General features: G+C 45.6%; 1 protein-coding gene across 1 annotated transcript in view; it reads left to right on the top strand.

Moving 5' to 3' along the window:
• Positions 1-22,324, top strand: part of KIF23 (kinesin family member 23) — a 30,241-nt gene that overhangs the window by 5,251 nt on the left and 2,666 nt on the right. The window contains exons 3-23 of the mRNA XM_006032447.1: positions 19-147; positions 3,581-3,686; positions 4,523-4,659; positions 4,923-5,032; positions 6,583-6,753; positions 9,365-9,445; positions 9,889-10,001; positions 10,140-10,261; positions 10,813-10,915; positions 11,264-11,343; positions 11,433-11,552; positions 12,654-12,813; positions 13,454-13,621; positions 13,917-14,074; positions 14,589-14,762; positions 15,422-15,601; positions 16,014-16,319; positions 19,061-19,291; positions 20,139-20,221; positions 20,543-20,624; positions 20,761-20,831. Of these exons, the coding sequence (XP_006032509.1) occupies positions 19-147; positions 3,581-3,686; positions 4,523-4,659; positions 4,923-5,032; positions 6,583-6,753; positions 9,365-9,445; positions 9,889-10,001; positions 10,140-10,261; positions 10,813-10,915; positions 11,264-11,343; positions 11,433-11,552; positions 12,654-12,813; positions 13,454-13,621; positions 13,917-14,074; positions 14,589-14,762; positions 15,422-15,601; positions 16,014-16,319; positions 19,061-19,291; positions 20,139-20,221; positions 20,543-20,624; positions 20,761-20,831 (2,885 nt within the window). The remainder of the gene's footprint in view (positions 1-18; positions 148-3,580; positions 3,687-4,522; positions 4,660-4,922; positions 5,033-6,582; positions 6,754-9,364; positions 9,446-9,888; positions 10,002-10,139; positions 10,262-10,812; positions 10,916-11,263; positions 11,344-11,432; positions 11,553-12,653; positions 12,814-13,453; positions 13,622-13,916; positions 14,075-14,588; positions 14,763-15,421; positions 15,602-16,013; positions 16,320-19,060; positions 19,292-20,138; positions 20,222-20,542; positions 20,625-20,760; positions 20,832-22,324) is intronic.

The following is a 22,324-nucleotide window of genomic DNA, read 5'->3' on the forward strand; positions in this document are numbered from 1 at the left end:
CTGCTTGTCTTGCCCCAGGTGTACTGCAGAGTGCGTCCCCTGGGCGAGCAGGACGCGGAGCGCTGCGTGGAAGTGGTCAGCGACACCACTGTGCAGCTCCACCCCCCCGACGGCTACCGCGTCTTCCGCAACGGGGAGTACAAAGAGGTAACGTTGCGTTAAATAAATACATTAAAAAAAAAAGGCCTGGCTAGGAGCGCAAAGAGGTACCTGTGGCTTAAAACAAATACATCAATAAAAACGGCCGGGCTAATGCGCGTAACGGATGTGGAAAGTGAAAGGAATGAATGTTAAAAACGGGAAGAAAACTGATTTTTAAATCGATTGTAAATTGGACCATTCCCACAAAAAAAAAAAAAAAAAAAAAAAAAAAAAAAAAAAAGGGTTGTTTTTAGGCCTGGTGCTGTTCAAAAATCATCGCTGTCAAAGCTGATGCTGCGTGGTTCGGCGAAGTGAGATATTGGGGTGTCCCTGATCCGCTCGCAGCATCAGGAAGAGGGCCGACGGGCATCGGGTTCGGGTGATGTCGGAGTAGCTGTGCTGTGCTCGCGCTGTGGTTGTTTCCCACGTTCCTGAGCGTTGCTGGCTGCCTCAAGGGGCTGGGGGGATTTTTTTCCCCTCTCCTGCTACCCACGTCAGTGGTTGGTTGGTTGGTTGGTTGGTTGGTTTGTCTGTTTTTAAGCCTTCCTTGGGACCATTGGGTGTTTCATAGTGTCATAGTAGCTTGGGTCAGGAGGGACCTGAACAGACCATCTCGCCTGACCCCCTGCCACAGGCAGGAACGAATGCTGGGTTCACAAGACCCCAGACAGGTGATCGTCCAACCTCCTCTTGAACTTGCCCAAGGGAGGGGTGAGGACCACTTCCCTGGGAAGTTGGTTCCAGATTTTGGCCACCCGAACTGTAAAATATTGCTTTCTGATCTCCAACCTAAACCTATTCTCCATCAGCTCATGACCATTGTTCCTCGCCACCCCAGGTGGTGCTGGGCAGAAAAGGGCTCTGCCTATTTGCTGTTGATCCCCCCTGATGAGTTTGTAGGCAGCCACCGGGTCCCCCCTCAGCCTCCTCTTGCTGAAGCTGAACAGGTTCAGGTCCCTCAGTCTCTCTTTGTAGGGCCTGTCCTGCTGCCCTCTCACCAAGCGAGTGGCCTCCTCTGGACCCTCTCCAGGCTGGCCACATCCCTACCAGTGTCGCATAGAGGGGGAGTATCACCTCCCTGGACCGGCTTGAGATGCACCTTTGGATGCATGACAAGGTCTGGCTGGCCTTGCTGGCTGCGGTCTGGCATTGGTGGCTCATGTTCAATAATGACTCCAAGATCCCTTTCCGCCTCTGTGCTTTCAAGAGGGAACTCCCCAGCCTGTATGTGTGCTGTGGAGTCCTTCTCCCAAGGTGCAGCACCCTGCATTTGTCTACGTTGAACCCCATCCTGTTCTCATCTGCCCACTTTTGTAGTCTGTGTAAATCTAGTTGCAGTCTCTCTCTCCCTTCAAGTGTGTCCACCTCGCCCCACATCTTAGTGTCATCAGCAAGCTTGGACAGCGTGCTTTCCACCCCCTCGTCCAAGTCGCTGATGAAGATGTTAAACAGTGCGGGCCCGAGGACCGAGCCCTGGGGGACCCCACTGCTCACATCTCGCCAGGTTGAGTACAACCCGTCCACCACCACTCTCTGGGTGCGCCCCCATCAGCCAATTTTTTTACCCATCCAACTGTGCAGGCATCAATGTCGCAGTCACTTAATTTATTGATGAGGATGGGGTGTTGATGCAGCCCAGGCTGGGGATTTTGACTGGGTTGTGCTGATTCTGCTGAGACTCAAACCCAGATTTTCCTAGCTAGAGGGTCTTGCCCCTCTGCTCAGGATCAGACTGATTGCCATATTTTGGGTTAGGAAGGAATGTTACCCTCTCGTCAGGGGGGTTTGCTTAATTGTAAAGGTGGGGGGGAATTACCTTCCTCCATGGATCTCAAACATCATAACAACCCTGCAGTGGCCAACATAGTGCTACTGTGGTCCCACTGCTTTACTTGTGGCAGGTTAGGGTGTTGTGTCTTGTGGTTTTGTCAGGGTTAACAGTGTAGTTTTGCTAATAGGTTACACCGTGCATTTGTATAGGGTGGTTTGGATAGGCACGATCCTGCCTTGGGGAGGAAGTTGGAGTGGATGACCTCTGGAGGTCCCTTCCAGCCTGATTTCCCTGGGGTTCTCTGTGATTCTACGGAGACTTACCGAAATGTGTGATACCCTTGGAAGGATCTCGAGGCACACCAGGGTGCTCTGGCACCGGTGGTTGAGAATTACTGAAGTTCATGTTTGATGCCAGAATGTCAAGCCTTAAACCTAAGGATGTTTTCCAAAGATTGGATCGCTCCCCTTTCTTTTCTACACCCTTTCCAGACTAGCTTTTTTGACATGTTGACATTTGCCAGATTCCGAATTCCATAGTTTCATAGTTTTACGACCCTACAAACTATGAAATTCGGAATCTGGCTAATGTCAAAAAAGCTACAGTCTGGAAAGGGGGTAGAAAAGAGAGGAGCGATCCAATCTTTGGAAAACATCCTTGAGTTTAAGGCTTGACATCCTGGCATCAAACACGAACTTCAGTAATTCTCAACCACCGGTGCCAGAGCACCCTGGTGTGCCTCGAGATCCTTCCAAGGATATCGCACAAGGTTAGCACTTTTAGGTGTGTAAATATGATTCATATTCATAAACCCAGAGACTTCAAAACATTCTGACCTGTTTTGGTCTTTCTGAGTTCTTTGTAATTAGGGAGTTGCTCTAGTGGCTTTTGTTTTGTTCTGTTGGGGGGTTTTTGGAGGGTGGAGGAGGGTTGTAGTAAAACAGTGAGCGGAAATTTTTCAAGTGATGCCTTAAGTCTAGAAAAGTTGAGGGCAACTGACATGCTTATATGGAGGGTGGCCATGTTATTTTTATGGAAATCTGGGAGCCTGGCCCCTTCCCAGATAGGAGAAACAGTGCCCAGCCCAGCCTCCAGCCACTACTAGGGAGGAGCCAGGTGGGGCGGTGCCAATCTGAGACTTTATTTCCATTTGTCCTGCCAGCAGGCGAAAATGGAAAGCCTGTGAAATCTGGGACTGTCCTGGCCAAACCAGGACGTATGGTCACCCTGCCTAATTGGGGAAGAGGTTTCTGGCAATGAAAGGCTCTAAGTTAGCGGGGAAAGGTATTGCAAGGGTTGCAAGGACATAACTGGATGTCTTCCTAAGTAATCTGTTGAAACTCAACCAGAAGTCTTGGACTTGATCCCTTCAAATCAGTGGGTGAGTTTCTCCCGGTTGTGTGATACAGGGTCAAAAGGTGATCTTGGTTTTCTCTTCTGGGCTTAATTATGAAATTTGAGGAAAGTACTGACTCTTCAGTATGCAAATCTGAGCTACGTCTCAGAATAAATGAACTGAACCAATTGGGTATGCTACAAAATAACTGACTGGTCCTTCTGCCAGGTTAGCGACAAATTTTCTTTTGGAAGAGAAATTGCCTTTTGGAAGCAGTGGACTTTTTAAGAAGCAAATTCCAAGCTTACAGCAGTGTCTCTTTTCCTCTGCAGACACAGTATACATTTAAGGAAGTGTTTGGCACTCTAGTCACTCAGAAACAGCTCTTTGATGTTGTGGCGAAACCTCTGGTGGAAGACCTTATTCGTGGGAAGAATGGTATGCAGCTATTTGTGCATTTAATGTTCTGTTGTGATGTTCTGTTAGCTAAAACACTTCTCTGCACTTTTGTATTACTGTTACGACTGCAAAACTTCAGTGCTGATTTGTAATGTGTTCTTCAGCTTTGCTGTGCCTGTGCTGGCACTCTTCCAAATTCCATCCCTCTCCCCAAGGCCAAGCTTTTTTTAGTTTTTGAGGGGGGAAGCAATGACCACCCGCAGGCCACCGCAGGGATTAGCGGTGCTTCTTTCAGGGGGTGCACATGCACCCTCGTTCACCCCCTATGCATTGCTAGAGAACAAGATACTCTTTTTAAAAAATTTGTTCCAAAAGATCTGTGTGCAGTTTTTTTTTCTTTCTGTTGTTGCTGTTTAATGAAGATGGGAACAATTTCTTTGTGACAAGAGGCAAAAAAAAAAAGGATCAGATTTTAAATTATTGCTGTTTCTGTATTGAATCCTGTATCTTTTTTTTCTTTCTTTCTTCCCTGCCAGCTTTGAAGGGTCTTTCCTGGGGTAGGGGGAGGCTTTTGCAGTGTGTGTGTGTGTGTGTGCACATGCATATAAATAAAAATACACCTTTTTGATTCTCAACTAGGGTGCTTTGAGTCTGAGTTCTGGCTGCTAGTATGAACTAGTCTTGTACTGGGCAACTTTACTATGTGCTTCAGCCCTTCAGAATGGTATCTGTAATCATCTGTTCCTCATGCTGAGCAGTCAGAATGGGGCTTGTTTTTCAAAGCCCTGTCTTTATTTGGTAGGATCAAATGAGAAGACTCCAGCTTCAGCTGTTAATAAACACCACATCCTGATCTGTATCAATTTTGTTTCTAGGTCTCCTTTTTACCTATGGTGTGACGGGTAGTGGGAAAACGCACACAATGACAGGTTCTCCTGGAGACGGAGGACTTCTTCCCCGATGCTTAGACATGATCTTCAACAGCATTGGACCATTCCAGGCCAAGCGATTTGTGAGAAACTTTGTGTCTTTTGTCTTTTTCAAGTCTTTAATTTGTAAGAGTGACCTTCTAGTACCAACAAGACATCTGCCTCAAATAGCATGGGCAAAAATGGAAATGCATAGATGGGGAATGTCATCAAAGTAATTTGGGATGATCGCCCTTCATATTTTTGTCTTGTTGAAATTTTCGTTGCACAGTAATTGAAAAGAGAAAAGGCATTGCTTATGTTGAAGTACTTTGTGTATATCCAACTTTGTTCACCACTCTCTTAGGTTTTTAAACTTGATGACAAGAATGGTGTGGATGTGCAATGCGAAGTTGATGCTCTGTTAGAGCGCCAGAGAAGAGAAGCCATGCCAGTTCAGAAGACCCCATGTGGCAAGTAAGTAACTATCACAACTTGTAGTGTATAATCCAATTGCAAACTGGGTGACTGTGACTTAATCTTATGTCAGTCTGGTTATCTTTATTTTAAAAGGCAGGTGGAGTGCTCAGGACAGTTGATGTAGCACTTTTCACCTTGGGAGGAACAGGGAAAGCATGGTCATGTTCAGAGCAGAGGATGTGGAGTTGGCAGTCTAGGTGCATTCTTGGTAACACAGCTCAACCTTTCTCCTTTGCCAAGATTGCTTGGCTTGGCTTGGTTTGCCTTGTCCTGACCACACCACCTTGGCCCTGCTGGTGTCCCTCACTCTCAATCCAGTCCCATGCTCCCACTCCCCTCCCCAGCCCTGCTGGAGGGGGTCTCCAGCTGCCCCCATCCTGTTTGGGCCAGAGCACGAGCAGCAAGTGCGGGCCCCTGTATATATGGGCTCCAGCCCTGTGCTGTCAGCCCAGGCACGCAGCTCCCTGGCCCAGGCTGATGGACCTTTGCCCATCTGGAGAGCCATGGCTTCCCCTTGCCCCCATGGGCTAGGGGTGGGGCTGCCAACCTCTCCTGTCCCTGGATCCCACCACGGTGGTGTAGCAGGTGCTGGGCCCCCCCACAAGAGTCAGGTGGAGCCTTCCTGTTGCAGCAGCGGGACTCCTGGCTGTATGGTGGGTCTGTCCAATTTCCTGGCAGTAGCAGAGCTCCGAAATGCCCTGGGGCTGCACTCAACATGCAAGGGGCCAAAGGCAACCCCTCAGACCAGGTGCTGCCTGCTCAAGCTGCTGTAGCACCTCAGGCCCAGCCAGCTATGCACTCGGCTCCACCTCCAGGCTGGGTCAGGCCCCACTCAGCCAGTGCCATGGGCAGCGTGAGGAAGGATAAATGTGCCCGGTGGAGGCTGCCCCACTGAGCCCAGACCCCCTCTTCCCCCAGGGTGAGCTGGGAGAGGGCCCAACCCAGAGGAGCCTTCCAGGTCTGAGCCACAGCAGCACAAGCATAGTGGGAGGCACAGGGAGTCTGTTGCTCTGCCTGGGCCCCACTGCTGCAGGGGAGTCAGGCAGACCTGCTGCTGCGTGAGGAAGGCCCTGCCTGACTCCTTCGGGGCGCCTGGCACCTCCCTCCCTTCCTCCCTCCCTGTGGTAAGGCAGGATCTGGGTACATAAGGGGCTAGGGCTATTCCTGTATGGAGGTCACTAAACCTCCAGCAGGAACGCCCTGGCCCTGGTATGGGCTATTTGGCTAACTTTTTTTTTTTTATCCATTTAAACTCCTCCAACTATATTGGTTAACTTTTTTAATTTAATATTTATGTCCCTACTTTGTATTTTTCTAACTGCAACCACAGCTGAGGATTTCATAGCCAATATAGTAATAAATGCAACTGGACTTGTTTTTCATCAAGTGACTTTTTTCAGTTTTTCCTAGTGGAAAATTAGATGCGTAATTTTAGCATTCAAGGTAGGCACTTCCAAGATATTCAAACTACTGAAGACTTAACCTAAAGAATTCTTAGTAGGACATTAGTTTGGTTTATTTCAGTTACTGTTCTGCGTATTTAACAGACGACAAATCGATCCGGAATTTGCTGACATGATCAATGTACAAGATCACTGCAAAGTGGAAGAGGTTGATGAAGATAGTGTCTACAGTGTCTTTGTCTCGTACATTGAAATCTATAATAACTACATATATGACCTCTTGGAGGAAATTCCTTATGATCCAATAAAACCAAAGTAAGTATTTTTAATGCGCTTTGAGCCCTGTCACCTGTTGAGATATTACATATTGGGTTATCTGACAGTGGTGTGCACTAATACCCCTTTCTTGGTTTTGTGTCTAAGACCATGCTTTTGGATGCCTACGGAAGTGTATACAGCATAGTGACATGGGCACAGAACTGTTGACCATGGAGTAGTTCACAACTGAGAGCCATGGAGAAACCCAACTTTGCCACTAATTCTCCCTGTAGACATGCACATTTCTGCCTCACTTGTCACCTGAAAAATAGGGGCAGTGACAATTCTCTGATGTGAGGTATTAGCTTGTCTAAATACTTAAGCAGCATTTAAACAAGTGATGGGTACCTTTGCTACTAAAATATACTCGGGAAGTAAGAGCTACAATGGTACTGAGCTCTTAAGCTTTTCGTTATGTTTGGTACTGGCTTTTGGAACTAGTAGGACTTCAAAACTTGCTCGTGCACTCACTCTTGGCTGATGACCACAATTTACAGTCTACACAGATCATTACCAGTCTTTTTTTAAACAACTCTTTTAAGAAAGCGAATAGTACACTGGCCAAAATGTGATTTGCTTCCTAAAGTTGACTCCTACACTTACACCTTTTGGTTTTGCCAGTCAGCTGTTCTGTTCCTTAAATACTAGAGCAGAGAGTGGGAGGTAAGGATGTGATAGGTTAAACGATGACTTGTTTAACTGATAATCCCAGTGATAACCGGTTAGTTTATCCGTTATCCTTTAGGGTGGGACACGGCAGGGATGCGGCCTGACAGGGAAGAGGGGCAAAGGAAAGCCTGAGTTTCCCCAAGCAGGAACCAGAAGGCAGCAGGGAGAGTGGGGACTAGTACCCTTGGCCTATGAGGCTAAAGAGAAAAATAGCAAATGGCCTAATGATTTGTCAAATAACCAGTTAACTGCTTGTTTACAGGTGCTCCCTCCCTCCCAGCCTTGGATTTCACCTGGGCTGTGTTGTCTGGCCAGCTTGCCACTGGGTTCTTCCCCCCTCACCTCCCCATCCCCAAAGGGCGAGTGGCTCTCAGTAGCAGCTGTCCCCTAATTGCTGTGTTAACTGTTTAACTGATCTGATTAGAGGAAGCTAAACAGATTTATTTTTTTTAAACAATATTTATATCTCTAACGGGAGGTTTCATAGTTTTAGGGTCGGAAGGGACCTAATAGATCTTCTAGCCCGACCCCCCGCCAGGGCGGGAGAACAACAAAAGAACCCTAAAAACAAAAAAACGGGACTCAAATGAGTCCAGCCAGGTAGGTATCCAGCCTCTTCTTAAAAATCCCCAGGGTAGGGGCCAGCACCACCTCCCTTGGAAGTTGGTTCCAGCTCCTAGCCGCCCTAACTGTGAAGTAGTTTTTTCGGATGTCCAATCTGTACCTCCTCTCCATCAACTTGTGCCCATTACTCCTTGTTATGCCAGCGGGGGCTAGGGGAAACAGCGTCTCCCCCAAACCCTTCTGGTTCCCCCTAGTGAGTTTATAGACGGTCACCAGATCCCCCCTCAGCCTTCTCTTGTGGAGGCTGAATAGGTTCAGGTCCCGCAGTCTCTCACTGTAGGGTCTGCCCTGTTGTCAGAATCAAAATTGTAGCTGCCAGAAGTGGCCTCCAGACCCTGCCCCTGTCCTTTGCTAGAGAGTCTGGGATCCTTTGCATCTTACAGTTTCATAGTAGCTAGGGTCAGGAGGGCCCTGAACAGATCATCTAGCCTGACCCCCCTGCCATGGCAGGAATGAATGCTGGGTTCACAAGACCCCAGACAGGTGATCGTCCAACCTTCTCTTGAATTTGTCCAAGGTAGAGGTGAGGACCACTTCCCTGGGAAGTTGGTTCCAGCTCCTAGCCGCCCTAACTGTGAAGTAGTTTTTTCGGATGTCCAATCTGTACCTCCTCTCCATCAACTTGTGCCCATTACTCCTTGTTATGCCAGCGGGGGCTAGGGGAAACAGCGTCTCCCCCAAACCCTTCTGGTTCCCCCTAGTGAGTTTATAGACGGTCACCAGATCCCCCCTCAGCCTCCTCTTGCTGAGGCTGAACAGGGTCAGGTCCTTCAGTCTCCTCGTAGGGCCTGTCCTGCTGCCCTCTCACCAAGCGGGTGGCCCTCCTCTGAACCCCCTGCACGCGTCTTTCTAAACCTTGTAATTTATCTCGAGTTTAACCTCAGACTCTTTCTCCTTTGTATTTGTCAGTAACTTTAAATCCACTTGAGAATCTGGCATATGTCTTAGTCTTTCATAAATGGGTCAGATTTTTAAAAACTAATTTGCTGTCATCCATGACGGCCTGCTCTTGAGGTCTCTGGAGAGGGACCTCTTTGGAATCTTGCTCTTAATTGGGTTCAAATGCCTGTCAAACATGTGGAAGCTTTTAAAAGGAGAGTTAAATTTGCTTAGTCTAATTGCTTTTGTTTTTGTTATAAGATCATCCTCTCATTTGACTCCCACAAATTGGTCTTGGAAAGTTCTTACAATAGTCACTTTTGTTTACTTTGCTCCAATTAATGTTTGGAGACTCCTTTATTATTCTTTTTTTTTTTTTTAAGAACAAAGGTAGTTGGTGCGGACATCATAATGTTTTGTCCTGTTCCTTTGGTAGATGGAACAGCTGTAACACTCCCATGCGGAAGGGTGATAAGTGGAACAGTTGCAGCACTCCCGTGCGGATCGATGACTTTATGTAGGTGCACAGCATGTCGTCTCTCCTATTAAATAATTTCAGTATCTATTTTAGCAGCAGTAGCAGAAAAAAAGAAATGTGGACTGTATCACTTTTCCTTTTGCTTTACTACCAAATAGAGAATAGTGCTACTGAAACCTTTTTTGCTTCTGTAAGAGTTCATGCATGTAGGAAAGCAGCAGTAGTCTTCCAGCCTCATAGTTCCTAATAAGAATCGCAATTAAACATGGCTTACGAACTGAAGCAAAGCAATAACTGAAGTGCAACTAATCCTGCCCGAGCACTTTCCCATGCATTCATGTTGACTCTTCCTTCTGTTGGTATTATGGGATTGTCTGATGCCTTGTGTTCAGGTTGAATCTGGTTCTTAAACAAAAGAATTTGCATGTCTCTTGCTTCAAACGCATTGTCTGTTGATTTGATCACAACAATACTCTTTCCAGACCACCACAATCCAGAGTCCTCCGTGAGGACCAGAATCGCAACATGTATGTTATAGGATGCACAGAAGTGGAGGTAAAGTCTACTGATGAAGCTTTTGAAGTTTTTTGGAGAGGTAAGATTGTAAGACATAGTAATTCTATTTTGTTACAATTGTGTGTATCTATTCATAGTAGAAATCCATGTAGCATGAAAACCTGAATTGGCCATCAGAGATTTGGCCCTTGAATAAAAAGGATGCCTTATTTAACAGGTCAGAAGAGAAGGCGGATCGCAAACACCCAGCTGAATCGTGAATCCAGTCGTTCTCATAGTGTGTTCATGATTAAACTGGCTCAAGCCCCCCTGGATGCAGATGGAGATAATGTCCTACAGGTGAAATGCAAAGGCTAGTTATTCAAATGAGCACAAAATTCTCCTGTGGAGGGTAGAGGCTCACAAAATGACCTGTCTGTGTTCCTATCTGAAGCATTGCAGTTGAGACTTCTCAGATGCCCCCCTACAAGTTAATTGAAGGCATTTATCAAACAAATGTTGTTATAAAAATGGTGGGGGAAACGCTGTTACATTTAGAATACCAAAGCAGTAAGCCAAACTTGTTCTCTTGTTTCTTGCTTTGCTTCCTCTTTAAGCCAAAACTGAAGTATGTGGAACTTTGGAAGCTGCCTTTGTGAAGCTGCCAACCTTGTACACTAAGATGGAAAAGAGCTGAAAAGCTAGTGCGCTAACCATTAATGGCACATAGCAACAGGCATTAATAATTAACGACCTACTCAAATTTTCTTTCAAAACTAAATTGCTAGAATTTGCAAGGCTCTAAAGCGTGTGTGATTTTTTTTTTTTTTATTTCCGCCATCCCACCCCCCACAAGTAGTAGAGCAACTGTTAATGGCAGTAATCTAACATAATTTTCCTTTCTGTTATAGGAAAAAGAACAAATCACTTTAAGTCAGCTGTCCTTGGTTGACCTAGCTGGCAGTGAAAGAACTAATAGGACCAAAGCTGAGGGAAGTAGATTACGAGAAGCAGGTATGTATTCAGGTTGGATCATCTGTTTATGTATTAGTGCGTATAATTGAGTGTGGGCTAAATACCGAGTCCATGGGGTGACCTTTCTTATTAAAGATGACCCTCGAAAAACCTGTGTCTTGTGTTCTGTTGATCCATAATTGTCCCCTTTGCCTGGAAAGCTGAACACTCGTTGTACCATTTACTCTAAGCTCATAAATAAAAAGGCATATGTTTCTGCTTCAGTCAGTACAACTGCCCCACAATGAATGATGACTGAGGACTAAACTGGCTGCTGAATTTAATGATAGACCTATACCCAACTGATTATTTAACAATTTCTTTCTGTCATACCTCTGTTTCTTTCAGGGAACATCAACCAGTCACTAATGACTTTGAGAACATGTATCGAAGTTCTGCGGGAGAACCAAATGTATGGCACCTATAAGGTAGCCAACAGATTTGTCATCTTATTGGCTTTTAACATGTCATGGTTTTGCTTGTGGTGGGACTTCTTAGATTTTTTTTGTCTTTTCAGATGGTCCCTTATAGAGACTCCAAACTAACTCATCTGTTCAAGAACTACTTTGATGGTGAAGGAAAAGTGCGTATGATTGTGTGCGTTAACCCCAAGGCTGAAGACTATGAAGAAAGCTTGGTAACCGGCACATGACTTGTTCTTCCTTAGCCCCAGTACTTGCTTGCAGGGCCTTCGTGCATTCACAAACCAGGGGAAATGCAGTGCTATTTTATGCTGCACCTTGAAGAACAAAATGGGAACTTTATAGCAGGGATGGGCAATTTTTTGTGCCTAAGGGCCACATAGGGAGTCTTGATGAGCTATTGCAGGCTGGCTCAGCACTCTTCTCCCTCCTTTTTACCCCCCCACCACAACTCGCCAGAACTTCCTATGGGGCTGTGGGAGGGCAGGAAGGATTGTTCAGGGGTGGGAGAGTCTGGGATCACGTGCCCCTGTTCTCTGGGGTTGGCGGTCATGTGCATGTATGTTTATCTGGGGGGGGGGCCTGCCTAGGCACTAGGTCCTGGAAGCCTGCTGTGGGTGAGGGGAGGGGGCGTGGGGTGTGTGCAGCAGAGCTTGCCTGGGTGGTACAGTCAGTGCTGCACCCACAGTGCTTTGCGTGGGGCTGAGCCCCACCCACTCATGCCAGAGCTGCCCGTGTCACGCTCCCACCAGTGCCCGTGGCCCAGCCGCAAATGGCTCTGCAGGAGCCCGGCACAGGCTGCCCTGGCATGAGTGGGCAGGGCACGGCCACTTGCGGAGCACTTCAGGCCGGATCCAGTTGCCTGGCAGGCTGGATCTGGCCCATGGGCTATATTTTGCCCACCCCTGCTTTACAGGGAAGCTTGCAAGTATGATCTTGCTCCTCATTCTTAGAAATAGCAGTTAAGTGCTCTCAGCAAAAGGCATTTCCCCATTCATGTGCTAAGGCTTTAAAGGTTATTGAACACCCATTTGGTCCGTGCTGACATCAGGGCTTAAGTGCTTGTTGTGACATTAGTTGGTATTGCTGCAGCAGCAGTGAAGAGCAGAAAGGAACTGCGCAAACCTGACTGTAGAACTGTCTGACAGGGTAGGCGCTGTAGTACTAGGAACTGCTTTTAACCACGTTTTTAGAAAAGTGTTTTAAGTTGGTAGTGTCCCTGTAAGCATCCCCTTATGGCAGTATTTAAATTTGCAAGTTCATGATGTGGGTGGCTAAAGCAGTCAAAAGCTCTAAAACTGAATTTTGTTCTGCAGCAAGTCATGCGATTTGCTGAAATGACCCAAGAAGTCGAAGTTGCAAGACCCGTTGATAAGCCGCTGTGTGGCTTAACACCTGGTCGCCGCTTTAAGAACCAGGCCTTTAAAGATGAGCTCTCACGGAAACTTGAAGCTCGTGGTGGCCCAGTGATTGGAGGTAAATTCTGCAATGGTGTTTGCTAATTGTAGCACAGATTTTCAGTTGTTCCTTCGTTCCTGATTTGGGGGTGGGGGGAGCTATGAAAGTAAACTTTTCTCGAATTCTTAGTTCACGATCATAAACCCTTGGTTTGTGCTGCGGCAGTGCATGCACTTTTGTGGGGCTCTCACTAATATCGAGGCAAACTTTCAGTAAGCTAATCATAACAAGTTTGGGATTAACTTTTTCTAATTGCTCTCTCTGAAAGAAGGTTGTTGCTAATTTTAATGTAGGTGACAATTATCAGAAGAAATAACTTAAACTAGAAACAATTGTATACTCCAGGGAAATGCTTCTTTTTAATCTCTTCCTCTCCCCACATTTTAGTACATTTTCCAAACTGCCTTCTCCACTTACTTTACCTATTTCTATTATAGTCCTCCCTAACAAAAGCCCTTGTTACTACTTGCCAGTTTTGTTTTGTTTTTTTTCATTCAGTCCCTTATTTTGGTATAATTCTCTCTAGTTCGTGGAAACTTCTGGCTCTCGTTACGTAAAACTTTAATCAAAATCTTTCGGGGGTTTGAGTTGAGAGCATTCCGATTTTCTTTTTCTAGCCTTTTGCCATAGGTGGACTACTTTTTTTCTATTTTTGTAGAAACAGAAGATCAATCTGTCACAGAAATGTTTCTGCAAAACTTCCCTCCATTGCCTTCATGTGAACTGCTGGATATTAATGATGATCAAACGCTTCCAAGGCTGATTGATGCCTTGGAAAAGCGTCATAAAGCCAGGCAAATGCTGTCAGAAGAGTTTGCTAAAAACGGTAAGCATTAAGAATCTGTCAAACTTTTTTGGCTTGCTTTGTGCATTGCTATAGATGTGCAAAGTACCTGAGGTGAAAGAAATAGATCTCTTTTGTCCCCCATGGGACCATGGTAGAACATGTTTTGCTCATCAGAAGTCTTCAGTGTTGCTTTAGACTGCTGGTAATTGTCAAGCAAATAAGGCAATCTCTATATTTCAAGCCAGCGGGAACCATGCAACCTTGATATATTAATGGAGTTGGGGTGGGAAGAATCTTACCAGTACTGTATTATGATGTTTTGAATCTGTTGCAGCGCTTGCATTTAAAACTATGCTGCAAGAATTTGATACCAAAATGGTATCGAAGGAAAACTTTGCTCAAGGAAAGCTGGCTGAAAAGGAGAAAGCGATAACAGGACAGAGAATGGAGATTGAACGGCTAGAAAAGAAAAACAAAACGCTGGAGTATAAGGTTTGTTCTTGTATAATCAAGTTGCCCACTTCTCATACACAAAATGTGCACCTTACCTAGCAGAGGAAACTTGTACTGGAGACTTTCTTTAAAAAAAAGAAAAAAGCATCAGGTTTTCAAGTGCTTCAATTTGAGGAATTGAACAAGAACTTTTCTTGCAGGGAATCTAAACTCATGTCCTTAATATTGTTTATGGGTGTCTTCAAGAGGAGGTTGGATAGATATCTGGCTGGGGTGTTATGATCCCAGCACTCCTTCCTGCCCAGGGCAGGACTTGATGATCTGTTCAGGTCCCTTCTGACCCTAGAAACTGAAACCATGTTAATGTTTCAAAGGCAATTAGTAAAGCATTTGCCTAGTCCCTCTGGGTACATGTGCACGACAATTGAAAATATATTCTAAAAACATTGTAAGATATGCTAAAACACAAATGGTAATTTGAACCCACTTGGTAGGGGAAGAGGCAGCTTGAGAAACAAGCAGTGAAAGTAAAGACTATGGCATTTTCTTCCAGATTGATATCTTGGAGAAAACAGCTACCATTTATGAAGAAGAAAAACGTACTCTGCAGCAAGAATTGGAGAGCAAGAGTCAGAAATTGCAGCGTCAGGCATCTGATAAACGCAGGTTGGAAGCACGGTTGCAAGGCATGGTGGTAGAGACTACAACCAAGTGGGAGAAAGAGTGTGTAAGTGTACTATGACAGCTGTTTAAAAGGCCTACGGGAGCGGGACTGGTGTAGAATAAAGGCTGGAGTTTTCCTGTGTGGCCCATTATGAAAGATCTGGCATCAGCTGAAATTTTACAGACATTTTATGTCAGGGTAGAATCTGTATGGAAGCATTTTGATGCAAATAACATAACTTTTTTAAAAAGCAGATATATTTCTAAAGTCCAGCACCTGTTCCTTCTGATTCATCATTTGCACTTCTTGTGTCAACTGTGGCCTAGTGTCAAGAGTGTTCCTCTTTGATGCAAGAATTTTTGTTCTTAAAAGCACCAAAATGTGTATGTATGTGGAGGAGAAATAGCTTCTTAGGAGATAACGAACTATGATGACGTAGCTCTATTAGAGGATTGCTTTCAGGGAATAATGGCTGTGTGTGCTACTGAATTTAATAGTCTTAAGGAATGAAGCAACCCGTAAATATGCCACAGAGCTTTGAAATGTAGCTCCACCCACTGCAATTAGTGTGTTGATATTTCTAGGTTCTGCATCTCAACTGGAATAATTTAATCCCATTTGGGATTACATGGCTCCCTTCCAATTAATTTTTGACAGGATTACTTGGTTGTGCTTGTGAAATTGGTCTTTCAAACTAACATTTATCCTGTCCTCTTCTCCAGGAGCGGCGGGTGGCAGCAAAACAACTGGAGATGCAGAACAAGCTGTGGGTCAAAGACGAGAAACTGAAGCAGCTGAAAGCCATTGTTACTGAACCAAAGCCTGAAAAGCCAGAGAGACCTTCACGGGAGAAGGACCGGGAGAAGGGTCTTCAGAGATCTGTCTCTCCTTCACCAGTACCTGTAAGCTACTTGTAAAACACTCTGCTTAGTGCAGGGATTCATGGTTTTTATGAATCCAAATGCAGCTGACTTGGTGGCTAGAATGGTGCATGAGCATGAATGTTTGTTTCAGCTGCTGTATTCCTCGAATCCTTCCCTCAATCTCTAATGTGCTGTCCCTTTTATGCATGCTCTCTTCACTCACACTGGAGCAATTGGAGGAATGTCCTGCTTTTATTTATTTATTTATTTATTTTTAAGGCTAACATTGAAACAATTAGTCTTTTTGTGTGTATTAGATAAAGACTGCCTTTCCTTGCAGAGAGCAAACAGGATGGTTTTTTGTTTTGTGTTTTCTTTTAAAATGTTGTATTCGCCTTTTTAACAGTTCAGAATTTCATATGTTCACTAACTTCTCTTCCATTTTCTTCAGCTTTCTAGTAACTATGGTACTCAGGTTCCAAACAGCCTCCAACTTATGAGCCAGCCACAGATGCATAGACGTTCTAACTCTTGTAGCAGCATTTCTGTGGCATCCTGTGTTTCTGAATGGGAGCAGAAATTTCCTTCACACAGCAAGCCTACCAGTGTCACACCTAATGCAAGGATTAGACAACAGGAACCAGAGCAAAATAGAAACTGTGTGTCAGACAGAAGGCGAGGGATGTACCGGACTGGAGTCACTGAGGTTCCCAGCCGTAGAAATCAGATAGACGTAGAAGAGGACCAATGCTGCAGGGTTAGTGCTGCTCCTAGCAATGGTTACACATAGCAATGCTTAAATGCAGCAGCGCTTGGCTACTCTGGCTCGGAAGATCACCATTGTCAAATAACTGTGAAGCTAAAGAGTGCTCTGATACAGCATGAGCATGTGCCTAAAAGATTTGGACTCTGCGTTATGAATTGGTGCTGCACGTGACAGTACTGCCTCCAAGTTGTGAGTCCTGGTACTTGCAAAACAAAAACTAACTTGTTTTTGAAGTCGGCATTTTACAAACCTCTCACAGTAGTGTGCCTGTGTCTTGTCGGCACATCTCTAACCTATCTGAAACACCCGCCTAGCAGGAACATTAACTCTAAACCTCTTTGTCCCCATTTGTCTCTCTCTCCTCAAACTTGCTGGGCAGTCTGCAATTTTTATCATAACTATCTTTGGGCAAATTAAAAGGTGGTCTCATAAGCCATTTGTTTAAGCTTACCTGCTGGAAAATAATATTTGGACAAGCAGTCTCCCTATTATGAGCATAAGACCTGATTCCTAAACCTGTTTTTATTACGTGTTAATGGTAGCGGTAAAGCCAACAGCTTCATTTTGGTTTGTGTTGGACTTCCTAAAATGGATTTCTTTGTAGAGGTGGTCTCAAGGAAGGGCTGCTTGTCTGAATGCTGTGTGCAGTGTTTGAAGCATAGTTACCCCAGGAGTTCAGGTGAACAAAACCAAAAAAGCTCCATGTGCATAGCACATGCTGCGTTGTTTTGTGGGGGAGAGATCCTCCACAAGAGCAAAGCTTTTCTCAACTTGCGAGTCTGTGCCTGGGACTCCTTGCTGCCAACGGACTTCCTTGGAACACGTGGTGACCTATCATGCCAATGCCATTCAAACTGAAGATTTCTTAACAGTATACACCTTAACTCCTGGTGGTAACAAATTAAGGGTCACACCATTCTGTGAAATATAATGCACCTCTTCTGTGGCTCTGAACTTCCAAGGCACCTTACGCAATTTGTCTTTTAATTATTTAACAAACTAATACTTCTTGTGTAACGCTGAGTAACTTGGAATAACCGTAGTCAAATAGAATTTTTTTTTTTTTTTTTTCAATTTTTGCAGCTACTTCTTGCCTCCACACTATGCAACATCCTTAAGAGAATTAACTTGTAAATGGTGCTTTTAGGTCATTTAAGAAGCGATTTAATCAGGAGGGGGTTGCACAGTAGATGTTACCTTTAATGCTGAATAAAATATAATCAGTGCTCAGGTTTTGGAGGTGCAGCGGATTGGGATAGTGTCCATGGATATATGCTGTGTGTCTGCTAGGTGTCATTAGTGTAATTTAAGGAAGATGTGAAACAGTAATATAAAATCTCCCATGCTATATTGCTGGTAGTCAAATCACAGTAGCTCTGCAGAGAATGCTGCCTTTTTGACTGGTTTTGGTAGCTTCACCTTGGGTTTTCTGTACGCTGTTCTGGAGAAGGCTGAATGAGAAGGGTTAAGTGCAGTGTCTGGTGCAGTGAAGATTGCAGGTACTTTGGATAGCCCTTTTCTCTCTTCCTGGCTCTTCTTCCCGTGCTGTATGAGCTGGATTGGAAGAGGAGGGACTCCTGGCTGAAAATAAGCTGGGTTCTACCTCAAGATTGTGTTGGGTTTTGGCCATGTCTGTATATCAAGGGGAAGTTCATAGTGACCCAGTTGGGCAGTTCAGAAGTTAGTGTGAGGTATCATCATAACTCGCATCTCTCCAGTGTGGGGTGCAGCAGTAGGTTGACCAAATAGCAGTAGCAGTAGGAAAGACCAAATCTGGTCTTTCTCACCCTTCTGAGAGTGCTATTTCATACTGCACACGTGTTTTGTCAGGTTGTTTTGGTCAGGCTTGACTTTCAGGAATAAACCCAGGTAATCTTTCAGAGAAGACTGGGAATAAAGCTTAGCCTTGCATAACATTACCTGCCCCATGCTTTCCAGCTGTACATTACAAGCAGTCCCACATCTCTTTAACGAGGCATGGGACTTGGCTGTTTGCAGTTTCAAACAGCCTTCTGGTTTTGCCCCAGGAACGACTAGAGGGGTTAAGCGGAGGCAGCATCTCCTTCTCTGCACTAACTTCAAAAAGACTTTTCTTGTCCTTAAGACATGCGGAACCAATGGTCCCCAGCCTTTGCTGCCCATGGGTAACAGTAATGAGCAAATACCATGTCTGCAACCTTGGTTTTAACTTAACTTATGCCTTCAACCTACCCCAGAGGTCTCTAGCTTGGGTCGAGGACCACTGTGCTGAACTCAGGCATAAGCCCTCCTAAATCTCTGGATCTGCTCCCCCAGCTACCTGAAAAACAGGCGGTGACACTCAGGAATGTCCATGGACATTATCTTTAAACTGCCTCCTTTTCAGGCCTGTTTAGTGTATATGCAACCTTCACAGCTTCTAGTAATTCTCTTGAATTGCCAGAAGTACTAATGACATTTGAAATGAAAGGACAATTTAAGGAAAACCTCCAGCTGGCTGAAGCTCTATTTAAATCTGCAAAGAATAGACGCTGGCACTAGCAGAATGTCAAGCGCTGTTTGCGCTTGGAGGTCGGGAACGGTGCTTTCCTGGGCGGATTCCAATACAAAACAGCTTGCGAGGTGTGTTGTCACATTTTGTACCAATACCCCTTCACCAGGCCTGAAAAGCTGCACTTCCGCTGAGGGGGACCTGCGAAAAATGAATGACTGATTGTGCTTGTTTCTTCTGGTTCCTTTCCCGCTCTGATCAGAACCCACCTCCAGTTCGGCTCAGGCACAGACGGTCGCGCTCGGCAGGGGAGAGATGGGTAGATCATAAGCCATCTTCTAACGTGCCCACTGAAACAGTCATGCAGCCACATGTCCCCAATGCCATCACAGTAGCAACCGCGAGCGAAAAGGCATTAGCTAAGTGTGACAAGTACATGCTGACACACCAGGAGCTAGCCTCCGATGGGGAGATTGAAACTAAATTAATTAAGGTAAAGCAAACATGTCATGGCACTGTTAAATGTTATTTCACTGACCTTGTGTTTCCTGCTGCACTCTGAGCTTGTGTAAGTTGCCATTGAATGCGCTATTAACTTTAATTTGGATGTTACAGGTTGACACAAGGTGAGAGGCTTTTTTTCTAGATGGCTTGCTAATTCAACTTTAGTCCTTCCTAATGTCCTCATGTCGCCATTTGCTATGTTGTTCTAGTAACGTGGGCTTAAAGGTCAATAATTTTTAAGACCCCTTTCCTAATGGCATTAAGCCTCTGCTTGCCACTGGCTTTGTGCAAGCGGTGGTCTTGTGGAAGTGTTGCTTCAGCCATGGCCAGTGTGACTCAAGCTGCTGCAACAATGCAGCAGTACAGAGACAAAGGCTTTAGAAACAGGATTTCCCATTGTGGGACTGATTTAAAGCCTTTAAAGGGTGGTGCCAAATAACATGGGCTTTGTGTGTGTTGGAATGCAGCTTTTTCCTGTTACTCATTGTTACCACACTTCTGTTTATATACTTATGTAAATAAAATCCCTCCAAGCTAACATAAAGGCTCACTCGCACAACTTACCCAAGGGTTTTAGCCTAAAAATCAGTGCTGTGGTATGAGAGCAGGAAAGTGAGCCCTGATAGACCTTCTGCGTCTAATGTACCAAGTCCCTGCAGTGACCTGATGACCATCTCCGGGTTCAATTATCGGTGGTAGTTCCCCTTACTGCACTGTCCTGCGTTGTGGGCGGATGGGTGTGTTTCTTTTCAATACCAAACGGAAGCACTCGGATCTTTAGACTCCTTCAGATAAGCTTGTATAGTAACCAGCTTGTTGCTGTTTCTTGCCATCAGGGTGATGTTTTCAAAACCAGGGGTGGTGGACAGGCCGTCCAGTTCACGGATATAGAAACTCTGAAACAAGAGTCTCCAACTGGGTGAGTTATGTTGAAACCTTGTAGTGGTGATAATGTTGAGAATCCGGCTTCCCCAAAATGTACATGTGGCTCTAATGCCATCAGTTGTTTGGCGAGTTGAATGTGAAGCTAGGTGTGAACAGAAATTATTGGTTTAACATGCACGCAGTTCAGAGAAGGGTTTCTTGTTAAGCTCTTAACACCAATGCTCTACAAATCTGATGACACTTAGCTTTGTCTAATGCTAGTTAGCTATTTCTAACTAGTTAAGAGTACAGATAGCATCTGCAGACAATCCCCTGCGCTGCTTTCTGGACTAACTCTTTTCTTCGCCTCCTTCAGCCGAAAGCGAAGATCATCCCAATCCAGTCCTAACCCACCAGAAGATGGTGCAGAATCTGAATGGACAGATGTGGAAACCAGAGTAAGTTGCAAATGATGTAGGGGAAAAGCTTCTTAATTCCAGCTTAAGTGGGTACCAGTCTGGGGCCAGATGACTGGGCCTGTACTGTTTTCTGGCTGCTGTGGGCAGTAGTGACTAACTCTTGACATCTCTTCAGTGTTCTGTAGCTGTGGAGATGAGAGCAGGATCTAGTCTTGGACCTGGCTACCAACATCATGCTCAGCCCAAGTAGGTGGATCTTTAACTTTTTATAACCAGGGGTTCTGGGTTCTTGCCTTAAATTTTCCAGCTGGAGAAATAACTTGCCTTTTAAATATCGACCTAATTTAAGGTAAGTATTTAACCCAGAAATGAAAAACACTGGCTGGTTTGTGCCTTTAACTCCAGCTGTTTTTAAACTCTAGTCACAACAGGAGGAGAAAGATAAAAGCCAGGACAACCACCCTCCTATCTGTTTCCAGCTTTGATTATCTAGTAGTGTTGTTGCAGAATAGATGATCAGAGACAAATGGCACAGCACTTGGAAGCCTAATATAGGGACATTGGTCATACCTAAAGTTGCTCAGCCTCAAAGATTTTAGGTGGCTGCCTTTACCTCTAAAGAAGCCTGTCCAAATTCCATAACAAAGGCATTAAAACAGAGCCCAAAATAGGGCAGCGTTGCTGCTTGGATGCTCAGTCATCGGGCCCTGGCCTGAAGCATGACTAGTAAACTTTTGGCACAGAAGGGCTATAGCCGAATGTCAGTTTAAGTGGGCTGACTGAGGCGAGGCTGCAAGCTTTGTGCTGGAACAACCAATAATGTGGCAAATCCATAGAGATGGGGCCAGCAACAAACAAAAGCTGTTTAATTACTTCCAGACTCTTTTGCCTTCTGAATCTAAAGGTGTGGAAAACTTAAAATTAGTATCAGATAGTGTGTCAGCACCGAAGAATGTCAGTACCTGGAACAAATTAGTAATGGGCTTGGCAGGGCCAGGAGAATACTTTGATTCCACTTGTTAGTAGAGGTGCACCAATACATCAGTCCATATCATATCAGCACTGATAAAAGGAAAATTGACATTATTGGCAGCCAGCTTTTTTTGGCCGACGTCGCCAATTTTAAATGCTGTGTGCATGTGTGCAGCTGCAGCATGCACGCAGCCAGGAGTGTAACCTAGCATTGTGAAGAGTGGCATCTGGGTGGTAAATCTCTAGGGGGGGAAGGAGCATGGTGGGGGCAGGCGCAGCCCAGCTTGGGTGGGGTGGGGTATGGATGCAGCTGTAAGTGGCTCATCCGAGGGGGGGGTGGGGGTGGCTCCCACCACTGCGTGCATCCCCAGGGGAGGCGTGTGTGGCATGTTCCCCTTGGATCCATGTGCAGGGCAAGGTGCTGCTGCGTGCTTACAGCCAGGGGCAGTGCTGGGCTCTTCTCAGCACAGGGTGCTGGACCGGAGCTGTGCTTGAGGAGCGCAGCGGTGGCGCTGGGAGACAGGTTATGGGGGCAGGCTACAGTGAATTTTGGGGTGGCTGTAGCCCCCGCTTTAGCACTGCCTGACATGAGCTCAGCCCCGGCCTAGCCGCCTCCCCCCTTGGCTAGGGAAGAGCCTGGTGTCACCCCTGGCCTTGAGCAGGCAGTAAGCAGCCTACCCTTGTCCTGTGTGCAGATCTGGGGGAGCACATGCCCTGCCATGTCTCCCCCAGGGGCGCACACAGTGGCAGGGGGGGGCCCCCCCCCC

The sequence above is a fragment of the Alligator sinensis genome, unplaced genomic scaffold (assembly GCF_000455745.1).
Source record: "Alligator sinensis unplaced genomic scaffold, ASM45574v1 scaffold334_1, whole genome shotgun sequence".
In the NCBI taxonomy this organism is placed as follows: Eukaryota; Metazoa; Chordata; order Crocodylia; family Alligatoridae; genus Alligator; species Alligator sinensis.